Source organism: Vulpes vulpes, chromosome 11 (assembly GCF_048418805.1).
Source record: "Vulpes vulpes isolate BD-2025 chromosome 11, VulVul3, whole genome shotgun sequence".
Classification (NCBI taxonomy): domain Eukaryota; kingdom Metazoa; phylum Chordata; class Mammalia; order Carnivora; family Canidae; genus Vulpes; species Vulpes vulpes.
Window position 1 is genome coordinate 76248095 of NC_132790.1, and position 23106 is coordinate 76271200.

The 23106-nt window shown below is 35.0% G+C and overlaps 1 protein-coding gene across 30 annotated transcripts in view; it reads left to right on the top strand.

The window, feature by feature from the left end:
• Positions 1 to 23106, top strand: part of TBC1D5 (TBC1 domain family member 5) — a 529331-nt gene that overhangs the window by 433371 nt on the left and 72854 nt on the right. For all 30 annotated transcript variants that reach the window (XM_072726774.1, XM_072726773.1, XM_072726763.1 and 27 more), the window contains one exon: positions 11362 to 11447. In XM_072726774.1, the coding sequence (XP_072582875.1) occupies positions 11362 to 11447 (86 nt within the window). The remainder of the gene's footprint in view (positions 1 to 11361; positions 11448 to 23106) is intronic.

Below are 23106 nucleotides of genomic sequence, written 5' to 3' on the forward strand. Positions count from 1 at the left end.
TCAAAAAGAGAATAGTGAGTAGATAGGTCTAACCTGGGGGAACAGCTTACCTGAAGTCTGGAAATATGGGGAATGTCTATATTTTGTTGTGAGTGAAATGTAGGGCATATAGGGGGTAATATGGGAAGTACTTTAGGGCCCAGATCATGGAGGTCCTTGAATGTCATGCTAAGAAATTGGGATTTTATTCAATTTGCATTTGAGACGTGATTCTGAACTGAGGAAGGTAGTAAAAAAAAAAGAAAGAAAGAAAGAAAAAAGGCCTATATTTTTCATTTAACCTTTTAAGAACTGCCAAACTGTTTTTGCAAAGTGGTTACACCATTTTACATTCCTACCAAAAATATATGAAGACTCAAATTCTCCACATTCTTGGCAACACTTGTTATTTCTGTCTTTTTTATTATAGCCATTCTAATGGGTATCAAATGGTACCTCATTTTAGCTTTGATTTGCATTTACCTTGTGATTAATTATGATAAGCATCTTTTCATGTGTTTATGGGCCATTTGTACATATTCTTTAGAGTAAGATCTCTTTGGACTGTTGGCCCATTTTTAATTATGTTGTCCTTTTATTATTGAGTTGTAAGAGTTCTTTGTATATTCCAGTTACAAGACTCTTACCTGAAAACTGATTTGTAAATATTGTCTCTCATCTATGGATCTTTTTACTTTCTTAATGGTATCCTTTAAAGCACAAATGTTATTAATGTTGGTGAAGTCCAACTTATCAATCTTCCTTAAGAGTTTGGGTGTCATAGCTAAGAAATCATTGCCTAACCCAAGATCACAAAGAATTATTACTCCTGTGTTTTCTTCTAAGCATTTGTTAGTTTTAGCTCTTAGGTTTAGGTCTGTGATCTACTTTGAGTTAATTCTGTGTGTGATGTGAGGTAGGGGTCCATATTCATTCTTTTGCATATGGATATCCAGTTGTATTTGTTGAAAAGACTATTCTATCCCTCCATGGAATTGTCATACCCCTTTACAAAAATTAGTTAACCATAAATGTTAAGGTTTATTTCTGGACTCTCAATTGTATTCCATTGATCTATAGGTCTGTCCTTAATGTTAGTACCACACTGTAGTCTTACGGTAGCTTCGTAGTAAGTTGTGAAATCAGGAATTATGAGTCTATGTATTCTGTTGATCTTTTTCAAGATAATTTTAGATATTCTGAGTCACTTGCATTCCCATATGAATTTCTAAGATCATCTCATCAATTTCTGTGAACTATTTCTTTTTAAAAATACATAAAAAGAATTATACTTTGCTTTTCTCTACTTTTTCCCCTCTTTTCATATAATAAGTCATCTCTCTCAAGGTTATTCTCAGTGCAGTGTCCACCAGGAAATAAGAGCTCTGTACTTCCACAGAGAATAACTACTGGAGAAGGAATGGCCTCCTAAGATTCTCTTAACCTAAATGGAGTGATTACTTAAGTCCTTCTCATTCTTTCTGAATTACTACAAAGTATGAAACATCTATTTCATGTCACTGCTTCAGAGTTCCAGCCAGGGGGGTCTTGGACCTCAACTAAATGATTTGATTCTTAAGAAAAAAAATGACCTCTTAAAAGAGTTATTTTCTTGGAGCATTTCTGGCTGCAGACTAAAAAAAGTTCAGCTAACTCTAAAGGAAGGAAGGGAGGGAGGGAGGGGACACATAGATGAATAGGCAGCCCCACTTTACAAAACCTCCCTCTACAAATCTGAGTGCTGTCGATTACTCCACACAAATAGGGAAATTAGAGAAGTCAGAGAAGTTAGTACAGAAAAAGGGGACTCTGCGGAAGTAGCTTGCTTCACTGTCATGGAGCATTCCTTCATCATCCTCACCCTCACCCCCCACGTAGCCTCGCTTCACATTCTGGTAAAGTACTGGTTGCTACGCAGGTTGAAACCTATATTTCTAAACATCCCTACTCCTAATTACTATTTCTCTCCAGGGCTGGCAGTCATCTGGTGTTACAACCATGCCAGTTGTTAAAATATTGAAGTACTTTGATGTCAGTAAAGAAATCCAGCATCTGAAGGGTTAAAGCCTGGCACAGCAGTTACTCTTCAGAGCTGCCTGTGCTATAGCAGTTGTTCTATATTTGACTATTACTGCACACATTGGTGCAGTGAAAAGGTTAATAAACTAATCCAGTGGTATCCATAAGACACTACCTCCCAAGATGAAAGCTGTTATGCATAGTTACCTTTTAGGTTTCTGAGAAAAGTGCCCAAGTGGTCTGTGGATGGGATTCAGGAGGTTCTGAGAACTTGGATGGGGAAGATTTACAACTCTATTTCACTGAGCTTTTATTAAAATTTAGTTTTATTTCCTTCAACTAGGGATGAAGACAAAAACTGCAATAGTATTGACAACACCTCAAACATTTTCACTAATAACAATCACAGATATTTTATATCACGTTACAGTTGAAGATATCTTGAACTACCATTTACATTCATCAGTACTTCTAAATTATAGTAATGATTAGACCAGCCACTGTATCTTATTTAATACATTAATATAAAAGTACATTTCACTGTTATAAATTTGTTCAATATTTTGATTACTACATTTCAGCATGATTGGTTTCCTTTATAAACCTATTTTTTTTATATATTTAAAAACATTATTCTGAAAAGGAGGCCAAAGTCATCACCAGAAGGCAGAGCAATCAACGGCGCAAAAAAGAGAAGAACCCCTAGCATAGTCTGTCATATGAGCAGCATGCAATTGACATGCCAGGTTTTTTTTTTTTTTTTTAAGATTTCATTTATTTATTCATGAGAGACGCAGAGAGAGAGAGGCAGAGACATAGGCCAAGAGAGAAGCAGACCCCTTGGAGGGAGCCCAATGCAGGACTCAATCCCAGGACCCCAAGATCATGACCTGAGCCTAAGGCAGATGCTCAGCCACTGAGCCACCCAGGTCTTCTGATGTGCCAGTTATTATCACTAGATATTTGAAGGGGCTATGATTTAAAGACTGGTCTGTATCCAAAGTTACTGATTAAAAAGAAAATGTTTTATGACACTATCTACTCTTAAGAGAAATTCACACCTGATACCGGTGTTCTTTTTCTTTATAATGATATATGAGGTCTTGAACAAAATAATCAGGAAAGGCAAGAGTCCATCTATAGGGATTTTTCTCAGCAGTCTAACTTGACACACTTTCTTAAGTAGAGATTGGTCTCACTCAGAAACGTGTAACTAATCTGGCTGTTATTTATGGTGGTTTTTGACTTCTTCATTTAGACATTTTAAAGTTCAGTACTGATACTTCATTGTTACATTGGAAAGCATCACAAAAAAATACAGTGTGAGTGACCTTTGTAAGAGTGGACTTATATAATAAATGAATTTTTAATTTAAAGATGTTTTATCACTGAAATTACTCCCAAAACTGCATTAGAAGTGTGGCTGTGTGAGGCTACCTTTCACCAGGCCTCATTGTGCAGGATCTTAGGTTTTGTTGCCTTGGCAATTGCAAAGCAGATAATGAAAAGGAAGAAGTTAGGGAGAAGAAGATAGGAGCAAAATTTCTCAAACCAGGGTTCTCATTCCCATAGGGTCACCTAGACTTACTCTTCGGGGTTCAAAAGCCCTTAAGCCAGTTTTAAATTGCTTCTATTCTAATGATACTTTGTTTAAACTTATTTTAACAATTCTAACGATAAAAATTTACAATGATAATTTTCATATCAAAGATTTTAGTTTAAGTTCCAAATTGAAATATTTAGAAATATTTTTTGAGATTGCCTCTTTTCTTTTCCTTTTATATCATTGAAGATTGGGGACCCTTCTTGGGCAAAGACAAATGGGTTTCCCTATTTTCTTAAACCATTCAAGTAACATTTCTCCCCCATCCTCCTCACATTTAAGGAGTTCAGTATTGCTGAAAAGAGCTAACCAGCTATCAAAAAGTAATATTTTGAGGCCCAGTATTAGTAACAAAGAAAACATGTAGACCTAAGCTACTTTGCATATTTATATATATATGTGTGTATGTATTGGGGGACATGTTAATCTGGCATCTTCCTGCATGCTAAATTCAAAAATGTAAATATATTTTAAAAAAGGAAAAAATTTTATTTCTCTTTTGGTGTCTATTTATTGTGTGAATCTACAGTCGAGCATAACGCACAGGTGGTTTAAAATGCTTCTCTGCCATCTGAGATCTCGGCTTGCCAGGGTATAGATGGGGATGTCACTTTAGGGAATTGGGCTTATTCAGTATGTAAAATGAGGCTGGCATGGCTTCAGAGGTTTTGTCTGTGTCTTTACCCAATTAATGATTTTTTGCTTCCTTTTTTTTAACTTTTTAAAGGCCTTTTAAATTTTCTCTTTTTTTTAAGTTTTCATCTATAGATGCATAGATTAGAATTACCTGAATATTTCTGTCAATTGCATTCAGATTCTTAATACCTAGTATTCATAATATGTATTTCCTATCAGAATACATCAGAGTTATTAGTATACAAACCAGAGGTTATTTTAATTCCGGTACGTACTGAAATAATATTCTACTTTACAACCTTGTTACCAAGATTTTTTTTTTATGTTAACTTGATGAATGCCTTATATCTACATTTTGGATTTGTAATATTACAAAGAAATAAAACTAGGCTTTATTTTTCCAAATTTGTTGTTTTGTGAGTTTATTTTATACTAAGTACTTAATATTTAATTCATGATATGGGTTGTTTTAAAGAATAAAGGAAAAAATAAAGAATAAAGGAAAGATGGTTTAGATAAGGAATGCATGGCTCAATATACCATTTATACATAGGTATGCCTAGTAAAATGAGTATTGTCTCAATAAGTAATGTAAAAAGAAAATGAATTCTTGGCTAAATAATGAGGAAGGAAATATGGTAACAAGTCTAGATTTGACATTAATATCCAGATAATACTACTTATTTTAATATATATTTTTTCTTAAATGGGTATTTTGTGAGCATTTAGGATTATAATGTCTGCCTTTTTGATCCAATGTGTTACTCTATTTAATTTTAATGAAGAGGGCAATATGTGGCAATAAGAAACAGAAATAGTGAGACCTTGGTGGACCCTCTAGCAATCAGTGAATATCAGATCACAAATTTCCCCAGCTTTAATTACAGGCAAAAGAAAAGACAAAATTAGCATTTTAATATAGAAATATCTTAGGCTTTAGGAGAATTATGATAAATCTAATGTTGCCTAGTGAACCAAAGAGGGGATATTACAACAAACTGTCTCCTTAGGAATATTTGTTTAAATAAAGGCAACAATACTTCATCCTTATCTTTTTTTGGATAATTATCGCTATTTCAGGCTGTTCTTTGTTCCAGGTTTAAAATACCTTTAGTTAAAAAAAAAAAAAGTAATTGGCAGTGTTTGTTTTCTATAAAACTACAAGAAGGGAAAAAATTCTGTTTGCTTGGCACTAACGAGATAATTTTAGGGAGAGTTTTTACTCTACAGCTCCAGTTCACTGGTGCCATGGCATCCCCGCACTTGGATGCATTTGGGTTCTCTCGTTTCACTTGCAGCGTATTAAACTACCTCCTCTTCCGTGGCTGAGGTTTGCCCACCTGTCTCCCCTAAAACACCTGCAACATATGTTTGCATAACCCTGTAATGCTTTGCCCTTGGGGTCCTAAGAAATTCCCCCAGAGCTTTTTGCTTATAAACAGCTGAGCAATTCATTTTTCTAATGACGGTTGCTTTTCCCCCAGCTTTGAGGCAATAACATATTCACTAAAGTAAGAGTCTCGTTTTTCATCAAAGAGAAATGTTCGACATATTTTTCCAGTGCTGCTTCTCCTTCTGAGCCTTATTTTTGCCTCTTTTCCAATCTGGCATGCTAAAAATTAAGAGTTGGTAGCAAGATAATAGGGAAATGAAAACTAAGTAATTCTTCATTTGTCAAATATTTTCTTTTCTTCATGCCAAACATATAGTATATTGTAAATAAAAATCAGTTTTTTCTGTTAAACAAGTGCTACAGGAACTTTATCAGTTTAATTTAAGGTAAAATTGTGATAATAATTTGGACATATTGTAGGAAATCACTTTAATGATTATAACCTCATAGGCTGGCAAGCAAATGTGCATTAATATGGTTTTACAATTTTTTTAAAATTTATAAATGCATGTACCCTTACTCTGAGAAGTAAAACAGCTTTTCTCCCTACAAAGGAAATCAAGTATGCATGAAATATTCTCTTAAATAATATTTTTATTTTTATTTTTTAATAATTAATATTTAAATATTTAAATAATTAATATTATTTTATTATTTTTGTTTTTAAAATGTGTAATGTTTGATAAAAGTCTATCCTTAATTTGTATGATTTTCAAAAGCATGAAACGTCACTTTATCTATAGCTTATCATGGATTTTAAGTTGTCAGACTGCTAAATTTGCTCTCAAATGTCTGTTTGTCAGTGTTACCAGGAGATAATCATGCTTCCATTTCATGGAGTTTTTATCAAGTGCCCGGCACTGTACTGTGCACTTAATGTCCATTACTGCAGATTTTCAGTGAAAAGACACTAGAGCTAGGAATGTGGCTGCCATAACACAGGGGCTCAGCTAGTGGTGAGTGGAGCAGGGATCCCACCCAGCAGGAGCCACAGGGACTCCAGATCCCTTGCCTCCTCTGCCCTGCAACCCAATGTGAAAGCAGATTAGTGATGTTCTGTTTCCCCTAGTCCCTTTGTCTTTCACATACAACTTTTAACTCCTCCTGGTACATTCATAAATTAGAACAAGGATCCCTGAAATCAAAGAGATCACTGGAATTGCTTCTTTTATGCTCCTGTCAGTTCTACATTTATTTGTAAATAGCCAGCCCTTTGAAAGACCTTGTGTTTTTCCAAGCAGGATGACTACTTTAGACTCATACCTTCCGTGGTGGTCTCTGTATAACAATTCAAAAGGAAATAGTCATCTTCAAGTGAGGATGATTTTAGTTGAGGGATGAATCTAGAAAGTACTATTTGTAATGACCTTTGTCGGATGAATTTGGTTTCCTCAGGGTCAGAACAAGGAAAACTGTCATGTGTCATCTTGTAGTTAATTATTCCTATAGCACTTTATAGTTAGTTGTACTTAGTGCGGATTAACAGTTAAGTATTTGTATACTACCTAAGTGACTGTAAACTTAAAATACTGAAATATTACTATATAGGGGTAAGGGTGGCGGGGGGGGGGGGGGGTGAGTGATATGCTGATCCATGACTTCCATTATAGAGAAGAGCAGAGGGTAGGTGGCCACCATTAGAAGTCGTAATCAGTAAGGGAGAGGGTGTTTGTTTTACCTGAAATTACATTAAGCAGCAGCTTACTAGCATATAATATAGACTTTGGAAGTGTAGAACATTAACTGTAATGGAGAGGTTAAATAGATTTCAATCACTTTTATCCCTTACATTGATTGCAGTCATTTTAGTACTATTTGTAAATTGATTTTGTAATCATGCCAAATTAACAGAAGCATTTTTGGAAATTCAAAAATACAGCATGGGTTTGATTTGGTTTGGTTTTCCCATATACTTCCCTTTAGGCCACTTGTTTCTACTTCTGTAAGTGATTTTGTCCACAAGGCTTTAGGATGCCTCCCAAAAATCCAGCCTATCTGTGCAATGGGTGAAAGTTTCAGCATTCTTCTTGTATTGAAATAAAATAAACTATTAAAGAGAAAACTTTAAGAAGGGTTCCAAAAGCTTGTTAAGAATTTGGTGAGTTGGGATGCCTGAGTGGCTCAGTGGTTGGGCACCTGCCTTCAGCTCAGGGTCCTGGTCCCTGGATCTGATCTGGTCCCTCATCAGGCTCCCTGCAGAGAGCCTACTTTTCTGCCTGTGTCTCTGCCTTTCTCTCTCAGTCTGTGTCTCTCATGAATAAATGTATCTTTTTTTTTTTTTTTTAAAGAGGGGAATTTGGTGAGTGGTACTTGGGAGTTAACTTGCTGCAGTCTTATAGAAGATCTATCCTAACTCCCATCTGGGTTGGTCTGGGAAAGGCATTGTAAACTCAGGATGAATGGAATCTGTGATTTCTGCGTTTTCATGTATAATTCTGTAGACTTCCCAGGTCATGGAACACAGTTGGTATTCCTCTGTAAGTTATGATCACCATTTTGCTGTCTTTCTTACAAAGAAAAAGTCCCCAAAACGAGAGAGAGAGAGAGAGAGAGAGAGAGAGAGTGTGTATTTAATGCACGTTGGTTTGGAAAAGCTTATAAAAGTCAAAATCCTATCTGTGTGAAAATGGATTTAAAATAATCAGTAATTGTTCCAGCCCATACAAAGATATACTATTAAGGCTGTTGATATCACATGTCCTGCATGATGAAAAATTACAGCTGTCACAGAGTCCAGTCTTTCTTACATACAGAGTTTGTCTATGTAAAATTCTACTGGCTCATAATTTAGAGAAAATTTCAGATCTTTAAAAATTAGAAATCAGAACTGTTCTACATCTGTAAAATTTTGTTTGGAGAAAAATCCTTTTAAATAAGAAAAGCAAGTATCTCTTTTAAAATGTTTCAGTTGTGTTAAGTTACAATTATGCTCATTTTATGTCATGCCCTAAGGAAACCGTTGTTACCATTTTGGTATATAGCTGTGTGAAAGGATATTGTTCCAAAATTTCTTGACTTTTAAAAAACCTTATTCAGAAGAGGTAAAACCAACTTAATTAAAAGAAGAATAGGCAAATGAAGACTAGTCAAGACTAATTATTAACGTATAGAAGTATTTGTGCCCTTTTTATTGTTCATGTTTATACATGTTGATTTTTATAGCCACACATTGTTTTATGTGTATGTCAGACATTGAATTCTGTGCTGTCTATTACAGTGGCCACAGGCCACATGTGACTATTGAGCACTTGAAGTATAGCTAATACAAATTGAGATGTGCCATACATGTAATATATACAGTGGATTTCAAAGATGGTACAAAAGGAAGAATGTAAAGTATCTCAAAGGTTTTTATATTGATTACATGTTAAAGTGACAACATTTTAGATATACTGAATCAAATAAAATATTATTACATTTAATTAAACTTGTTTTTCTATTTTTTAAATGTGCTTGCTAGCAAATTTTAGATCACATATAAAGCTTGCATTTGTGACCCACGTTGCATTTCTGTTGTACAGTGCTAGTCTAGATCATCTCTATGTCTACATAGTTATGTTTTAGTAATAGCATCATCTTCTTAGAAAATCCTATTGAATAACTTTCAACTATAACCTCTGATTTTATTTTCTTATATTTCAAATGCTGTTTTTCAACATCATCTTTTGATTCTTTTTTTTTCCCCATCCCAGTACAGAGATACTTTAAACTGCCTCTTCCTTTGATACTAGTAAGTCTCCTAGGAATTTAAATAGGCCTCTGTGAAAGCAATACTTGAGCCTCATTCATATGTTCAAGTTAGATCATTATTCCTAATAATGGCTTTAAGTGCTTAGATAGATCAGCACTTCGTGTCTTGAATTGCTTGTCATTTTTTTTATAAAGATGTTTCAAAAAATTGCTCCATGCAATCCCTTGTTTCATTGTTTTCTAGCAAAAAAGTAACATAATCTTTTATTAGTTTGTTGGGAGTCAGAAAAGAAAAGCCTTTTAAATATTAGCAAAAACAAAATGTATTTCCAAGTAGTGAGAATAAAGAGCAAAATTAGTCGTGAGCGATAGTCCTGCGAAAGTTAATTTTTTAAATAAATCATGAATGCACTGGCAATTTGCCAGTGGCTTTCACTTCTATTTTATTTTCCCATTATACTTGGGTCCAGGTTGTCATCAGTTACCATGAGGAAACCCATGTAATTCCTAGAGAGAGAAAAGTTGCACTGTTAGACTTAATAGTATGGTAGTCATGGAAGCATCGGTTATCTTCATCAAGGCAATTCAGATTTGATTATTGTAGAACTGTGTTGAATACCAAACCAGTGGAGTAGTAGCTGGAGCTAAATCAAGGGATTGTCATTTTTGTCAGATGATTAGGGCTGACTTGGAAGAGATATGAAAGGGTTGAGCTGTGTAAATATTCTCTTTTCAGCAGAAAAAGAAAAGGTCCATCATGGCCATTAAGATGCAGCTTGTTAGCTTGATGAATTTCAAACTATTTAACCTTAGCAATTATATACCCCTGCGCACATACAAGTATATCAGTGCCTTGGGATTATGGCTCTAAGGATTGATATCAAAGCATATTGGTAATTTTCTATTAAGATAAAATGAAACCTTTCTGTGTCTAGATATGGCTCTCTAAAGGACAGGCATGCTCTAGTTCAAAGTCCTAATTATTAACTTGCAATATAAGTTCAGGTAAACACTGGAACACATTTATTTATAAGTTTTATAAAACTTTTAATGAAAAATGTGTGTAATTTAACATTTTAGAGATGGTATTTGTTTAAGTTGTATTAACATACTGCATTTTTATAAACTAGAATTCGTTTAATTTTTATTTGCCTCTGATGGACCTGATATACTTAAATAATAGACACATTAAGTGATAGTAACACATTTAGATAGACAACCCCGACCCAATGATCTTAGGATATTTCTGCAATGTTTACGAGTAAGTATCAAAAGCCAGAAAGGCCAGTGTATTGCTGTTTTTATGAAAGTGTGCATTGGTCAATTTGCTTTTGTATTTTGATGGTACCCTGCTAATATTTTCACTACCTGGGTACTTGTTAAACTTCTACATAAGAATAGATGACATAAAAATTTCTAACTTTAAAAGAATTGCTGAATTCCATAATACATTCATTTTTATAGAAGAAAGACTCGGTGTGCCATCTAGTGGGCATATATAGCATTCTGGTTATCAAAAACCAACAGATTTTTACTCTCCGTCCAAAGTGCAGCTTTCCTAACACTTCATGTCTCTCAGGCCTTAAGGGTAAATTGTTACATCTCATGTAATTTTTCAGTTTGTCATAATTTTGTCTCATGGTATTTTGGGAAGTCATTAAAAGTGATCAAAATAATCAGAAATAAATCACTTATTTTGATAAATTCTATACTTAAAATATATATAGAATTATTGAATCATTATTTTGTACACATGAAACTCATACAACACTGTGGAGTAAGTGTACTTGGAAAAAAATCTAATGATAGGAATAAATCTGTGTGAACTTTGAGACCGGTAAAAGTAAAATATATAAAATAATTTCATTGTTTAATCAGGACTAAGATCATTTAAGGTAAAACTTCAACAGTGAAAGCAAAACCCAAGCACACTAATTATTGAACTTCATTATTATATGTATTATATGACGATTGTTCTTTCCCTTTTATGTGTTACTGTGTAATTTAAATAGCTTTATATATTTAATTTTTTTTTCTATAGAGAAATCCAAGACCAGTGACTTACCAATTCCATCCAAATTTAGATTATTACAAAGCACGTGGAGCAGACCTCATGAATAAAAGCCGGTAAGTCCTCTTTCTCTGATGAAAGTTATGAGCCACAAAGATGTTCTCTGAGGTAGTCAGGAATTTTTATACATATGCTGACAATAAATTTATAGATTTTAGCATAACAGTGGTTAATGCATTCAGTGACATCTTTATTAAATATCTTGAGTTTTTTAAAGGTATTATAAAATATATACATTGATGTCAGTGGTAAGAAGAAAAATAGAAGAGTATTTGTTATAATTTGAAGTTAGGCAACTTCATTTTTCTAACACTAATAAACCTGAATAAATTGCGCCTACTTGTATAATCTCTTTCTAAATCCTTGCTGTTGATTGAAAAGAGGCAGTTCTATAATATATTTTTAAATTATTTCAGTAACAAAATTAAAATTGGGTTTCCCAACTGTCTTTAGAACTACACAATAAGCTTATAAATGCATCTTGTGTGTGCATTTGTGATTATATACATAGAAATTTTAAGGGTCACTGTAGGAATAAAAAAACATTAAAATTCTACTTTTAAAAGAAATTAACATTGGCATAAAGGGTTGATGAACAGTTTTGTTCTTTCATAATACTGTACTCAGATGTCTCAAGAGTTAACTTGTCAAACCAGAACCATCTCAAATTAGAATGTAATTTCAAAGTTTACACTGGAAGACTAAAATGTTAGTAATGATAAATGCTGCTAAGTTGTCCGAATTTTTTTCCTTAAGCATTTTGCCTATGTGCTAGCTTTTCTTCAGTAGAATTCCAGCAGCCTAAATGTACATTTATGGAGTACACACACATGATATGTTCTGCTCTTACTTGGAGAGTTAAAAAGAATACATAATTCCTGCCACATAGAAACTCATGGTCTAGGGAGTGAGAGGTTGTTTACAAGAAAGTGGCTTAATTTAAACTTTTGTCTTGAACCCTGTTTTAGTGTAACATTATTTTTAAATGACTCATCCTTGATGGAAATCCATCTCACGTTTCGATGTGCTGTGTAATTGTGACACCAGCTGTATAGCCAATGAGGTTTTTCGGAAGCTCTTTTCTGTTTGTTCATTTCATCTGATTCTTATTTCACTAATAAAAGGCTATTCTCTGCAGTCACTTTGTCCATTTAATTTAACAAATTTTTATTGCATGCCAGACTTTCTTCACTCTAGGCGTTGGAGATAGTGAACAAACCAGAGATCCTACTCAGTGCACAAACTCCTGCCTTCAGGAATCTTACAGTCTAGTTACTTATATTTCCACCTATTGTGTCAAGTATTTAGTTTTGGTATATTTAAAAGAACAAGGTATTTTAGGTACTTTCTTCTTTCTATGAGATCTTTCTAACTAGACTCCCTTCTTCTCTGCACTATTCTCCCCTACCCCACCACCACCAGATTAGTTTTCATATATCAGCCAAAGAATTCTCAATTTATAGCAGATTATATCACACCCCATTGTAAACCCCTCCAAAGCTGCCTGTTACCGTTGGCAATCCAGTGTTCATCCTGGCTCTGTTTTCTATCTCTGTAACCTTCACTCCCTCCATTCTCCCCTTATCTTAACTCCCATGCTTGCACTTGCTCTTCCTCCTTCCTGCAGCCCCCCTCCTTCCCTCTTCTTTTCTTGCTTCTGCATTATTTAAAACTCAGCCCAAAGGCCACCTCAAAGAGGCCCACTGGGCCTCGCTCCATTGTCTTTTTCTCTCCTCTCGTGCTCTACCTCATTGCCCAGTCTTATTTTCATAGTGTTCATTACTCACTGAAGTTATAGACTTCATTTATATGTGTCATCTGACTCCCCAACTTCCCCACTAAAATCTAAGCCCCTTGAAGGCAGGCACATTGTCTTACCACTTGAGAGCACTAAAGGTAAAGTCTGGCATAGGGAAGTTACTCAACAAAAACATGTGTGTATATATATATGTTATCTTTTTACATGTTTCGATGTCTATACTTTTTTTTCAAAAAAGGAAATGGGCTATACCCTTTCCTTTCTGCCCTTCATGTTTTATCTTTCTTCTCTGTAGCCTTTTGTCCTTGCATTTTCTTCCCAAAATATCGGTTCTGTTTTAGCAATTACTTGTAAGCACATTGAAATTCTTATGCAAAGTATCATTGTCATGACTAGAAGGAAGGTTTTTCACCGCCTTTATTGCAATTTCAAAGGTTGAAACTGAACCATATGAAAAATAGTATGTGAAGAACACATATTAACTCTTCTCACTAGTTCTGTGAGAAGAGTTAATAAATGGTTTTGGGAAACCTGACAAATCTGTGGAAAAGGTATCAACTTATAACTTTATCATATGCCAAAACAAATTCCAACTGAATCAAAGTACACTCAAGCAAACATAGAAATAAAATGGAAGTGTCTGTCTCATCTCTAGTTACTAGAAGGCTTTTTAACCTTGAAAGTAATGGAAGAAATCACAAAGGGAATTACTGGTACATTTTACTACACAACTGTTTTTAAGTAGGTAAGTCAAAGATAAACTGAATCAAAAAAGTAGATGAAAAATTGCAAAAATATTTGTAGTATAACTGACAAACTAGTATCATTAATATATACAGAACTTACACAATTCAGCAAGAAACATAAGACCCTGTCTCAGTGGCCATTCCATCTCATGCCATGCTCTGTTGGATCCTCCTTTTCTGCTTATAAATTTTAGAACACTCTCCAGACTTCCATTCTTCACTGTACTCATTCCCTAAAGGATCTCAGTCCAGGTTCATGGCTTTAAATACCATTTATGACTGAAGGGTCCTTAATTTGTATCTTTAATATGACCTCTTCCTTTGAACTCAACTCATATGTCCTACCACTTACTCAGTATTTCCTCTGGGATATCACATTTGTATCTCAAATTTAATACTTTCCAAACTAAACTACTGATTATACTTCTACAAATCCATTATTCCCCTGTGTTTCTCCATTACAATAAGTAGCCAATCCAGTTGATCAAGCCTTAGAATTGCCTTTGACTTGTTTTTCTCTTATATCACTCATCAAGTCCATCAACAAATCTTCAGAGTATATCCTGAGGGCAGCCCGGGTGGCTCAGCACTTTAGGGCAGCCTTCAGCCCAGGGCATGATCATGGAGACTCGGAATCCAGTCCCATGTCAGGTTCCCTGCATGGAGCCTGCTTCTCCCTCTACCTGTGTCTCTGCCTATCTCTCTCTGTCTCTCATGAATAAATAAATAAAATCTTTAAAAAAACAAAAACAAGTATATTCTGAAAGAAATCACCTTTTTCTCTGTACTATTAATACCAAGTCACTGCTAGTCTCTTAACAAGTCTTTTTACAGTCTCACTTTCTTATAGACCCTTTCCACATAGCAGCCAGATTAATGGAAGGCTTATCCTATCACTCTGCTGCTCAGAACCATTCAATTACTTCCCAAAATATATAGGATAAAATAGGATGAGAGCCTTTTCAGTGACCTGCAAGGTAAGCCCTACATGATCTCTCTAACCCCATTTGCTACCACCATTCTTCCTGTTTCTCACTGGACTCCAGCCACACTGACCTGCTTACTATTCCTCAAGCAAACAAACGCATTCCCACTTCAGGAGCTTTGAGCTTGCTTTCTGCTCTGTGTCTGGATTCTTTGTCAAGGATCAACATGGCATACTACTATTTACTCTGTGTTCAAATATTATCTCTGCAGAGTCCCTCTCCTTGACAACCCTATCTAAAATAATGGACCCCTTTACTCTGTCCCTTTACTTTGTTACTGTTTTTGTTTTTGTATTTTATAGCAATTCTTACTCCTTGAAATGGTAAAAAAAGAAAAAAAATGATTTGGGTTTTTTGTTGTTTTTATTGTTTGTTTCTTGCTCTGAAACTTTGTAAACTCTACATTTTGTCTTGCTAACTGTTATATCCCTGGCACTTAAATAGTGTCTAAATAGAGGAGGCTCTCAATGAAAGAAGAGTTTCAAACAGCAAATAAACATTTAAAAGGCTATTAAAATTCATAATTAGTCAAAAAATGCAAGTTAAAACACCAATAAAGTATCATTTTCACTTTTCATATTAGAAAATTAAAAATAAATGAGCCAGAAATGAATAAGTCTCGGAGATCCGTATAGTGCCCACAGGTAATAATAATATATTAATTAATATGTATTAAAAATTTGCTAAGAGGGTAAATCTTATTTTAAGTGTTTTTATCACAAACTGTAAAACAACTGTGGAAGGAGCCCCGGTGTCCATTGAAAGATGAATGGATAAAGAAGATGTGGTTTATGTATACAATGGAATATTACTCAGCGATTAGAAATGACAAATACCCACCATTTGCTTCAACGTGGATGGAACTGGAGGGTATTATGCTGAGTGAAATAGTCAATCGGAGAAGGACAAACATTATATGTTCTCATTCATTTGGGGAATATAAATAATAGTGAAAGGGAATAGAAGGGAAGGGAGAAGAAATGGGTAGGAAATATCAGAAAGGGAGACAGAACATGAAGACTCCTAACTCTGGGAAACGAACTAGGGGTGGTGGAAGGGGAGGAGGGCGGGGGGTGGGGGTGAATGGGTGACGGGCACTGAGTGGGGCACTTGACGGGATGAGCACTGGGTGTTATTCTGTATGTTGGCAAATTGAACACCAAAAAAAATAAATTTATTTAAAAAAAAAAAGTAAAATAATTACCAATAATAATAAAGAGGGAGAGAGAAAACTTTTGGAAGTGGTGGATATGTTATGGCATAGATTTTGGTGATGGTTTCACAGATGCTGACTTACTCAAACTCATTAAGTTGTACACATTAAATATGCGCAGCTGTTTATCAGTTATACCTCAGTAAAGTGGTTTAGGATGAATGAATGAATGAATGCATGCATGAATGAATGAATGAATGATTGAGCAAGCTAGCACTGGTGAAGGTGCATGAATACCCTTAATCACCAATTGGAGGAGGATAAATTAAGACGAACTAAATAATCTTGCCAAAGAGTTCTTCCAGTTCTGTATATCCACCATGTTATTCTCCAGAGGTTTGTTTGTGTTAGTGTCATTACTTTACCCATGAGCAAAAAACCAGTGCAGCTGTGAAACCTTTGGTAAAGTCCCCATTTCACTATTTAAGGCCTAAGATGCTTTTTTCTGGCTGAGCCCTTCAGCCATAATTAGCCTTGCAACTACTTTCTTAGCCATTTAGAGGCTCTTAAAGAGTTAATGCATTGGGGCTGTCATTGAGCAGCAAGAGGAGTGGGAATGATCCAGAGGGGGATATACTCATGTGGGAACCCCCAGCAGTGATCAATAAATAGAAAATAGGAGACAGGCAGACACCTGGAAAGCAGGGAGCTAATACCTGCTACATCTATGGCAATGGACTTCTATTTGTGTTGCTTATCCAAATAAGGGACGAGGATGCAAAGATGACATGTGATTTCATGGATAAGAATATCTCTAGAAATCAAGAAGCCTGATTTCTTGTCTCTGCTTTACCATGGATTGCTATAATTAAGTCTTTAAAAGCAAGTGCCTAGGTATTTTAGTGGTAGATTTTCCATTACGTGTGTGGATAATATTCACTGTGCTCTGATTTTACTTACTTGCAAATTTCTTTTTAAAAATGGGAATTGACATTTTCTTATTCATTCAACTTTTAAGCTCAGAACGACAATTTAACACTCAAATCTCGTTCCAATTTTGTCCTTAAATAACCAGAAATTGCTGCTATAAAAAAAATAAGTATGTCTAATTTGTGACCAGTCTTCAGAAGGACCTATCAATTTATTTAGGAATCTGTAACTACTAAAATGCCCAACTGAGTAGTCATGGAACAGAATTTCATAGTTTTTAAATATTGCAGTTGCTTATATTAAGAGTAGAATCACATACCTTCTTTATTCCAGAGCGTTCATGGATTTCCTGTTTTGAAAATGACACAACATAATTTCTCAAAATGTGTAATTCTTTATTCTCTACAGAGAAATAATGGCACTTGAGCTGTCAGTAATGCCTCAAGAGCATGTATCACTTGATCAAGCGGTGCCTTTTTACAGGCTCCACTGTAGATTTCTTAACTTGTGTAAGCAATTTCATATCACCAAAATTTTAAAGATAGAAGATACCAAGTTTAGTTCTTGATCTCTCAGTTTACCTGATGAGTAAGTGATCTGTGCTCCGTGCTAACTGTCCCAGCTTTCCACTGCCCCCCTGCCAGAGCTTAGTTTGAATAATTCATATCATTAATGAAAGATTCTAGATAGGTAAGCCCTCTGCAGAAGGCCCCTTGTCAGGAACCCTGCATGAGATTTAAGAGGAAACCAGGCACCAGGATAGGAAGATTTATAATTCTAGATTTATAATTCTAGTAGGTAAGCCCTCTGCAGAAGGCCCCTTGTCAGGAACCCTGCATGAGATTTAAAAGGAAACCAGGCACCAGGATAGGAAGATTCAACTAAGGAAGGTACCATGAACTCTAAAGTTACATACATCCCACATTCCTCAGCTGGGCTCCACATGGCTGAAGACTGATGGCGTCCAATCAAGTCTTACCCCTAGAATGCCTGATAGCTAATAATTCTGTGTCTCTCCTTGAGATCAGGATGTGTCTCTCAGCCCTTGGAAGGGCTCCTCTCTGAGCCCTCATGCTCCTCTCTGAGCATGGCCTAACTAGACTATCCTGAGAAGGTGCAGGGTCCCAGGAAGCATAAGGATCCTTCCAACAATCTTGTATTAGAATATGATGCTCTTCGTGAGAACAGTGACCATATCTACCTCATTCACTACTGTTTCTTCAGTACCTGGCCCAGAGAACAAATTCAAATATTAATTAAATGAATGAGTGCTTTTTACCTTCAATTATACAATAACTCATATTGATTGATGTCAGAATCCATCTTAGAATCTTCATATTCCTAGCACAGTACCTGGCACTGTTAGTAAATATTTACTTTAATAACTGAGTAAATAAATACTGTTTTGAATACCTAAAAGGCATTATAAAAATCCCCTGGACAATTTCCATTTTATATGATCAACAAATTTTTTTAAATTAGGCTTTATTGTATTTACTTACATAAAGAATGCAATTGTTCAGAAATATTTTCTTGTTAAAATATGATAAAGAAATAATTGCTAATAATATTCCCCAAGCTATGAAGCCAAGAAATCCATGGTTATCGGTGTTAGTAGTTAACTGGCCAATGAGAATTTCAGAGGACCCCGATTTCTCTAAATATAACTTTGTGATATTTTTGTGCTCAAATAACTTGTGCTTTTAAACACATCTGAATTACTCTTTCTGTTGTATCAGAGAGAGTTGTTAATTCCTAACCAATTTAGATAAACTGATAATACTGTCTCCTAACTAGTCTTGAGTAAATAGGTCTTTCTCCTTTTCTTTTTAAATTTATGCATAATTTGAATCTATAGATCACTTTGAAAAAGAACCAGTACTTTAATATTATTGAATTATCTACTTCATGAACATAGATTATCTTGTTTAGTTAGGTCTTCCAAGTCTCTCAGAGAGACTGAGTCTCTCTCAGTTTTATAGCTTTCAGTATAGAGGTCTTCTATATTTTTTTGATTAAGAGAAAATAAATTATTTCTTTTCTGTATCTAATCTATTCCCTCCTATGCCTGTATTTTTTTTAATGTAACTGTTTCGTTGGACTTTTCCATGGACTCCCCCCATTTCTTTATATTTACTGACTTCCATATATCCTGCCTCAAAACTCTAGTGGGTGATTCTTGTTAATTAATTGTAGCTGCGTGTGATTTTAATTATGAAAATATGTAGTGATTCTCAAAATGAGGGAAGAGAAGAGGTGATGAGGACATTTCAGAATTATATCCTCTTTATTCTGATGCTAGGCCAAAGAATCCCTGACCCTCTGAAGACTTTGGTATCATGAACTGTAGTTACTGATAGGAGAAATTTATCTTTCAGATACATGGGTCAGGAGATAGATCAGTTGAAAACTACCACTCAAGAAACAGAAACCGCAAATAGACAAATCTTGGGAAGTTTAATGATTTTATACACTGTGATTAATACATAATTGCTTATTATTTCTTATATTATCTTAGCAAAATATTGTGTACAGAACCAATTAGGTAGGCACCATAGTCTAGCTTATATCCAAACACACCTTAGCCATCCTTTTTTTCCCCTAACAAGCACTACTCCTTTTACTTCATATCACACTAACAAAAATTTATCTGCCACGTGCAAAATAATCATAGCCTCTATAGCTGAAACGAACAAGCATTTTACCTAAAAGCCTGACTGCTAAGGAATAAGTAATAGCAAACTAACTTTTATCATTTTGTTTCATTTTTTTAAAGATTTTATTTATTCATAAGAGACACAGAGAGAGAGGCAGAGAGAGAAGCAGGCTCCACGCAGGGAGCCTGATGTTGGACTTGATCCCAGCACTCTGGGTTCATGCTCTGAGCTGAAGGCAGACGTTCAACCACTGAGCCACGTAGGTGTCCCAAGCCACTCAGGCGTCCCTATCATTTTGTTTTAGTAAAGACCTATAAAATCTAGAGTTCCTTGAGATGTGGAGATTGTTTGTTTTCTAAGATAATAGAAAACTCACAATATGGCAAACAAATTTAAAATTACAAATAGATGTCTTTCATTGAAGCAAATTTGCTACTCTCAGCTTTAAAGATAAAAAATTCAGAAAGGCCGAAACCAATTAGTTTTATAGAATTTGAAGCCTTCAGCTCATAGGAGTTTTAAGCAGAAGTACATCATAAATGTTAGCTCAGGTGTTAGAATCATCTTGAAAAGTACTATGTTGCAACCCTGACAACTGTTTTTGAATTTCCAAAAAAAATACTGATGTCCATAAACACGAAAGAAATAATTATGAACTGTAATCCATTGAGGGTAGGTCAATAATGTCGATTTCTAGAAAAATGACAGAGATGTGAAGAGAATGTTATTCCTATCCAAGAACTCTTTGCACTTAAGAAAATAATTTTTAAAAAATTCTATGGCTTTATGGTGGAAAAAATGTATAGGTAGAGTGAGGTGAGAAAATGATAGAAAAGGAGACTATAATACAGAAAAGGGAGAGGAAGAATAGAGAAAAACAGAGGGATGATAAACATAGAGGAGGAAGGAGGGGCAAAAAGAACAGGGTAGAAAAGAAAAATGGAGATAAGGAGGCAGGGCAAACTGATATGCCCCTAATTTTGGAGGTGAGGTTTGATCTATATTCCTCAAGGGCCCAGACTCCTGTACAGGCCTTTCATTTGGTCCTGTCATTTCAACAGTAAATTGAATGTAATGCAGAAGCCATTTGGCACTGCCAGTTGTAAACTCATAGAACTGAAAAGGGCCTTTCATCTAACCCTGTCTCACCCAGGCCAGGATGATGAAGCCTGTGTGTCTGTGAAGGTGATTTTCCCATCTCTTCTACGGTTCCAGAATAGGAGCATTTACTATTTTAAGTAGTGCCTGTTAAATCATTAGAAAGGATTTCTTTTTGAACTGTTTCCTGTAACTTTTATAACTCATTTCATTTTCATAAAGGACTGCTTTCCCCTTGGCAGCTCTCATGATTATTGTAAGACTTGCTCCCCAGCTTTTTAAGCCATTCTTCTTCCAGCATAATTTTCATACCTCCCCACTGTTCTGCTCCATTTTATAAACACACATCTCAATTCTGCCATAAATTAATGCCTTGCCAAAAGCTGTCTGCCGTAACTCTACATTTAGCTTCTGCAATGTAGGCACTCACCTATTATTTCTAGTCACATGTTTATATTTACTATTAAAGATAGTATATATTTACTATACAGATACCATATTTACTTTTGAAGGATAATTTTACAGGGTATAGAATTCTAGGCTGGCGAGTTTTTTTCTCTCAAAATTTTAGATATTTCTCTCTTCTTGCATGCATGGTTTCTAAGAAGTTGGTTATCTTTGCTCTTGCATATAGGTAAGATTTTTTTTTCTCCTGGTTTTTTTTCAAGATTTATTTCTTTATCTGTGATTTTCTGTAGTTTAAAAATGATATGACTACGTATATTTTTCTTGGCATTTACCCTGCCTGGTGTTCTCTGAGCCTTCTGGGTCTGTGGTTTGGTGTCTGTTTTCCAGTTGGTGGTTTCTACAATCCTTTTGAAAAATTAGAACATTTCCCCCACTTCCAGTCTTTTGATATTTCCATTTTTATCCAACAAAACAAAATGGGTGTTTTATTTAAACACAAACACAGCCATCTGAAATTTTAAAATGTACCTCAATAACAATTGAGCCAATGGACTACTTAGAAAATGTGTGGGAAAAACGTTGATGCTATTGCTATAATCAGAGGCAAATGTATAGCTTTAAATGTTTTTATTGGGAAAGAGAGGGAATGAATGAGAGAATGAGTGGATGAATGAATGAATGAACCAAGAATTTGACCTTTGGAAACATAAGAAAGGTAATAACAAGAAAAATATAGATCAGAATATAGAGAAAAATAATTACAGATAAATTGAAAACTCTGACAAAAATACAAACAAGCATATAACAATTTTTTTTTGCAAAAGGAGTAAAATTTATATATTTAATATCAGACCTAAAAAATACATCCATAGGTAGAAAGGAAAAAGCCTAGGGTGGTGTCAAAGTTTGGATATTAGAAGAAGAAAATCTCCACAATTGTGGAGAGTTATTACAAGGTGGTCATGTGATAATGGTTTGGTTTTTTGGGCTGTTTTTTTTTAAGCTTTATAAAAGTTTTAGAAGTTGAATGAAAACAGCTCATGGCTCTAGCAGTTAAGGCATTGGAAACGCTAGAAGCTCTGGTTAGAAAGCCAGGCTGCAAGGGATCAGTTGGGTAGGAAGAGGCAGCAAGAGTCACTCATTTTTAGAATTTTAGAAACTGAACCAAAGGGGCCCAACAGTGAACCTAGGTTGGGTTCTGATGCAAGTGGGGTTTTTTTGTTTGTTTTTTAAAGATTTTATTTATTTATTCATGAGAGACTACACAGAGAGAGGGAGAGCGGCAGAGACATGGGCAGAGGGAGAAGCAGGCTCCATGCAGAGAGCCCGATGTGGGACTCGATCCCGGGACTCCAGGATCACACCCTGAGCCAAAGGCAGGCACTAAACCTCTGAGCCACCCAGGGATCCCTTGATACAAGTGTTTTAAGGATTCTTGAATCTTGAGAAAAGTGCCCCATTGCTAAATACATTTGTGCCAAAAGTAAGGTCTTGATAACAATCTCAAAACAATCCCTCCCATTTGGTACTATTTTTATTGTTATTTAATAGCAGTATGTATTAGTAATAATGAAAGATTTTGATGATACAAAATTATTCATTAGATTTATTTAATGTCTTGTTAACTCCAGAGTCCTCTATTTATTTCAGTACTGTTTACACATTGCATTCCATTGTTAATCCAACCCAGTACTCGATGTCCATCAGATCTCTGACAACTGCATTAATTTTCATTAATTTAGCACACATTACATAATAGCCAATCATAATTGTGGCAAATTGATTAGGAATTCTTATAAAGAATGCCGCTACTGACATTTAAGATCTGTGTTAGCTATCTTTGGCCAAAAAAATTGTCGTCTAGCAGAGAAAAACTATAGACAGCATGCTTTCCCCAGAAGTATATGGTTCACAGTTGTTTATATCTGAAAAGATGTAGAGTCATATTCAGTAGTTGTTTTGAAAAGAAAATATTCTT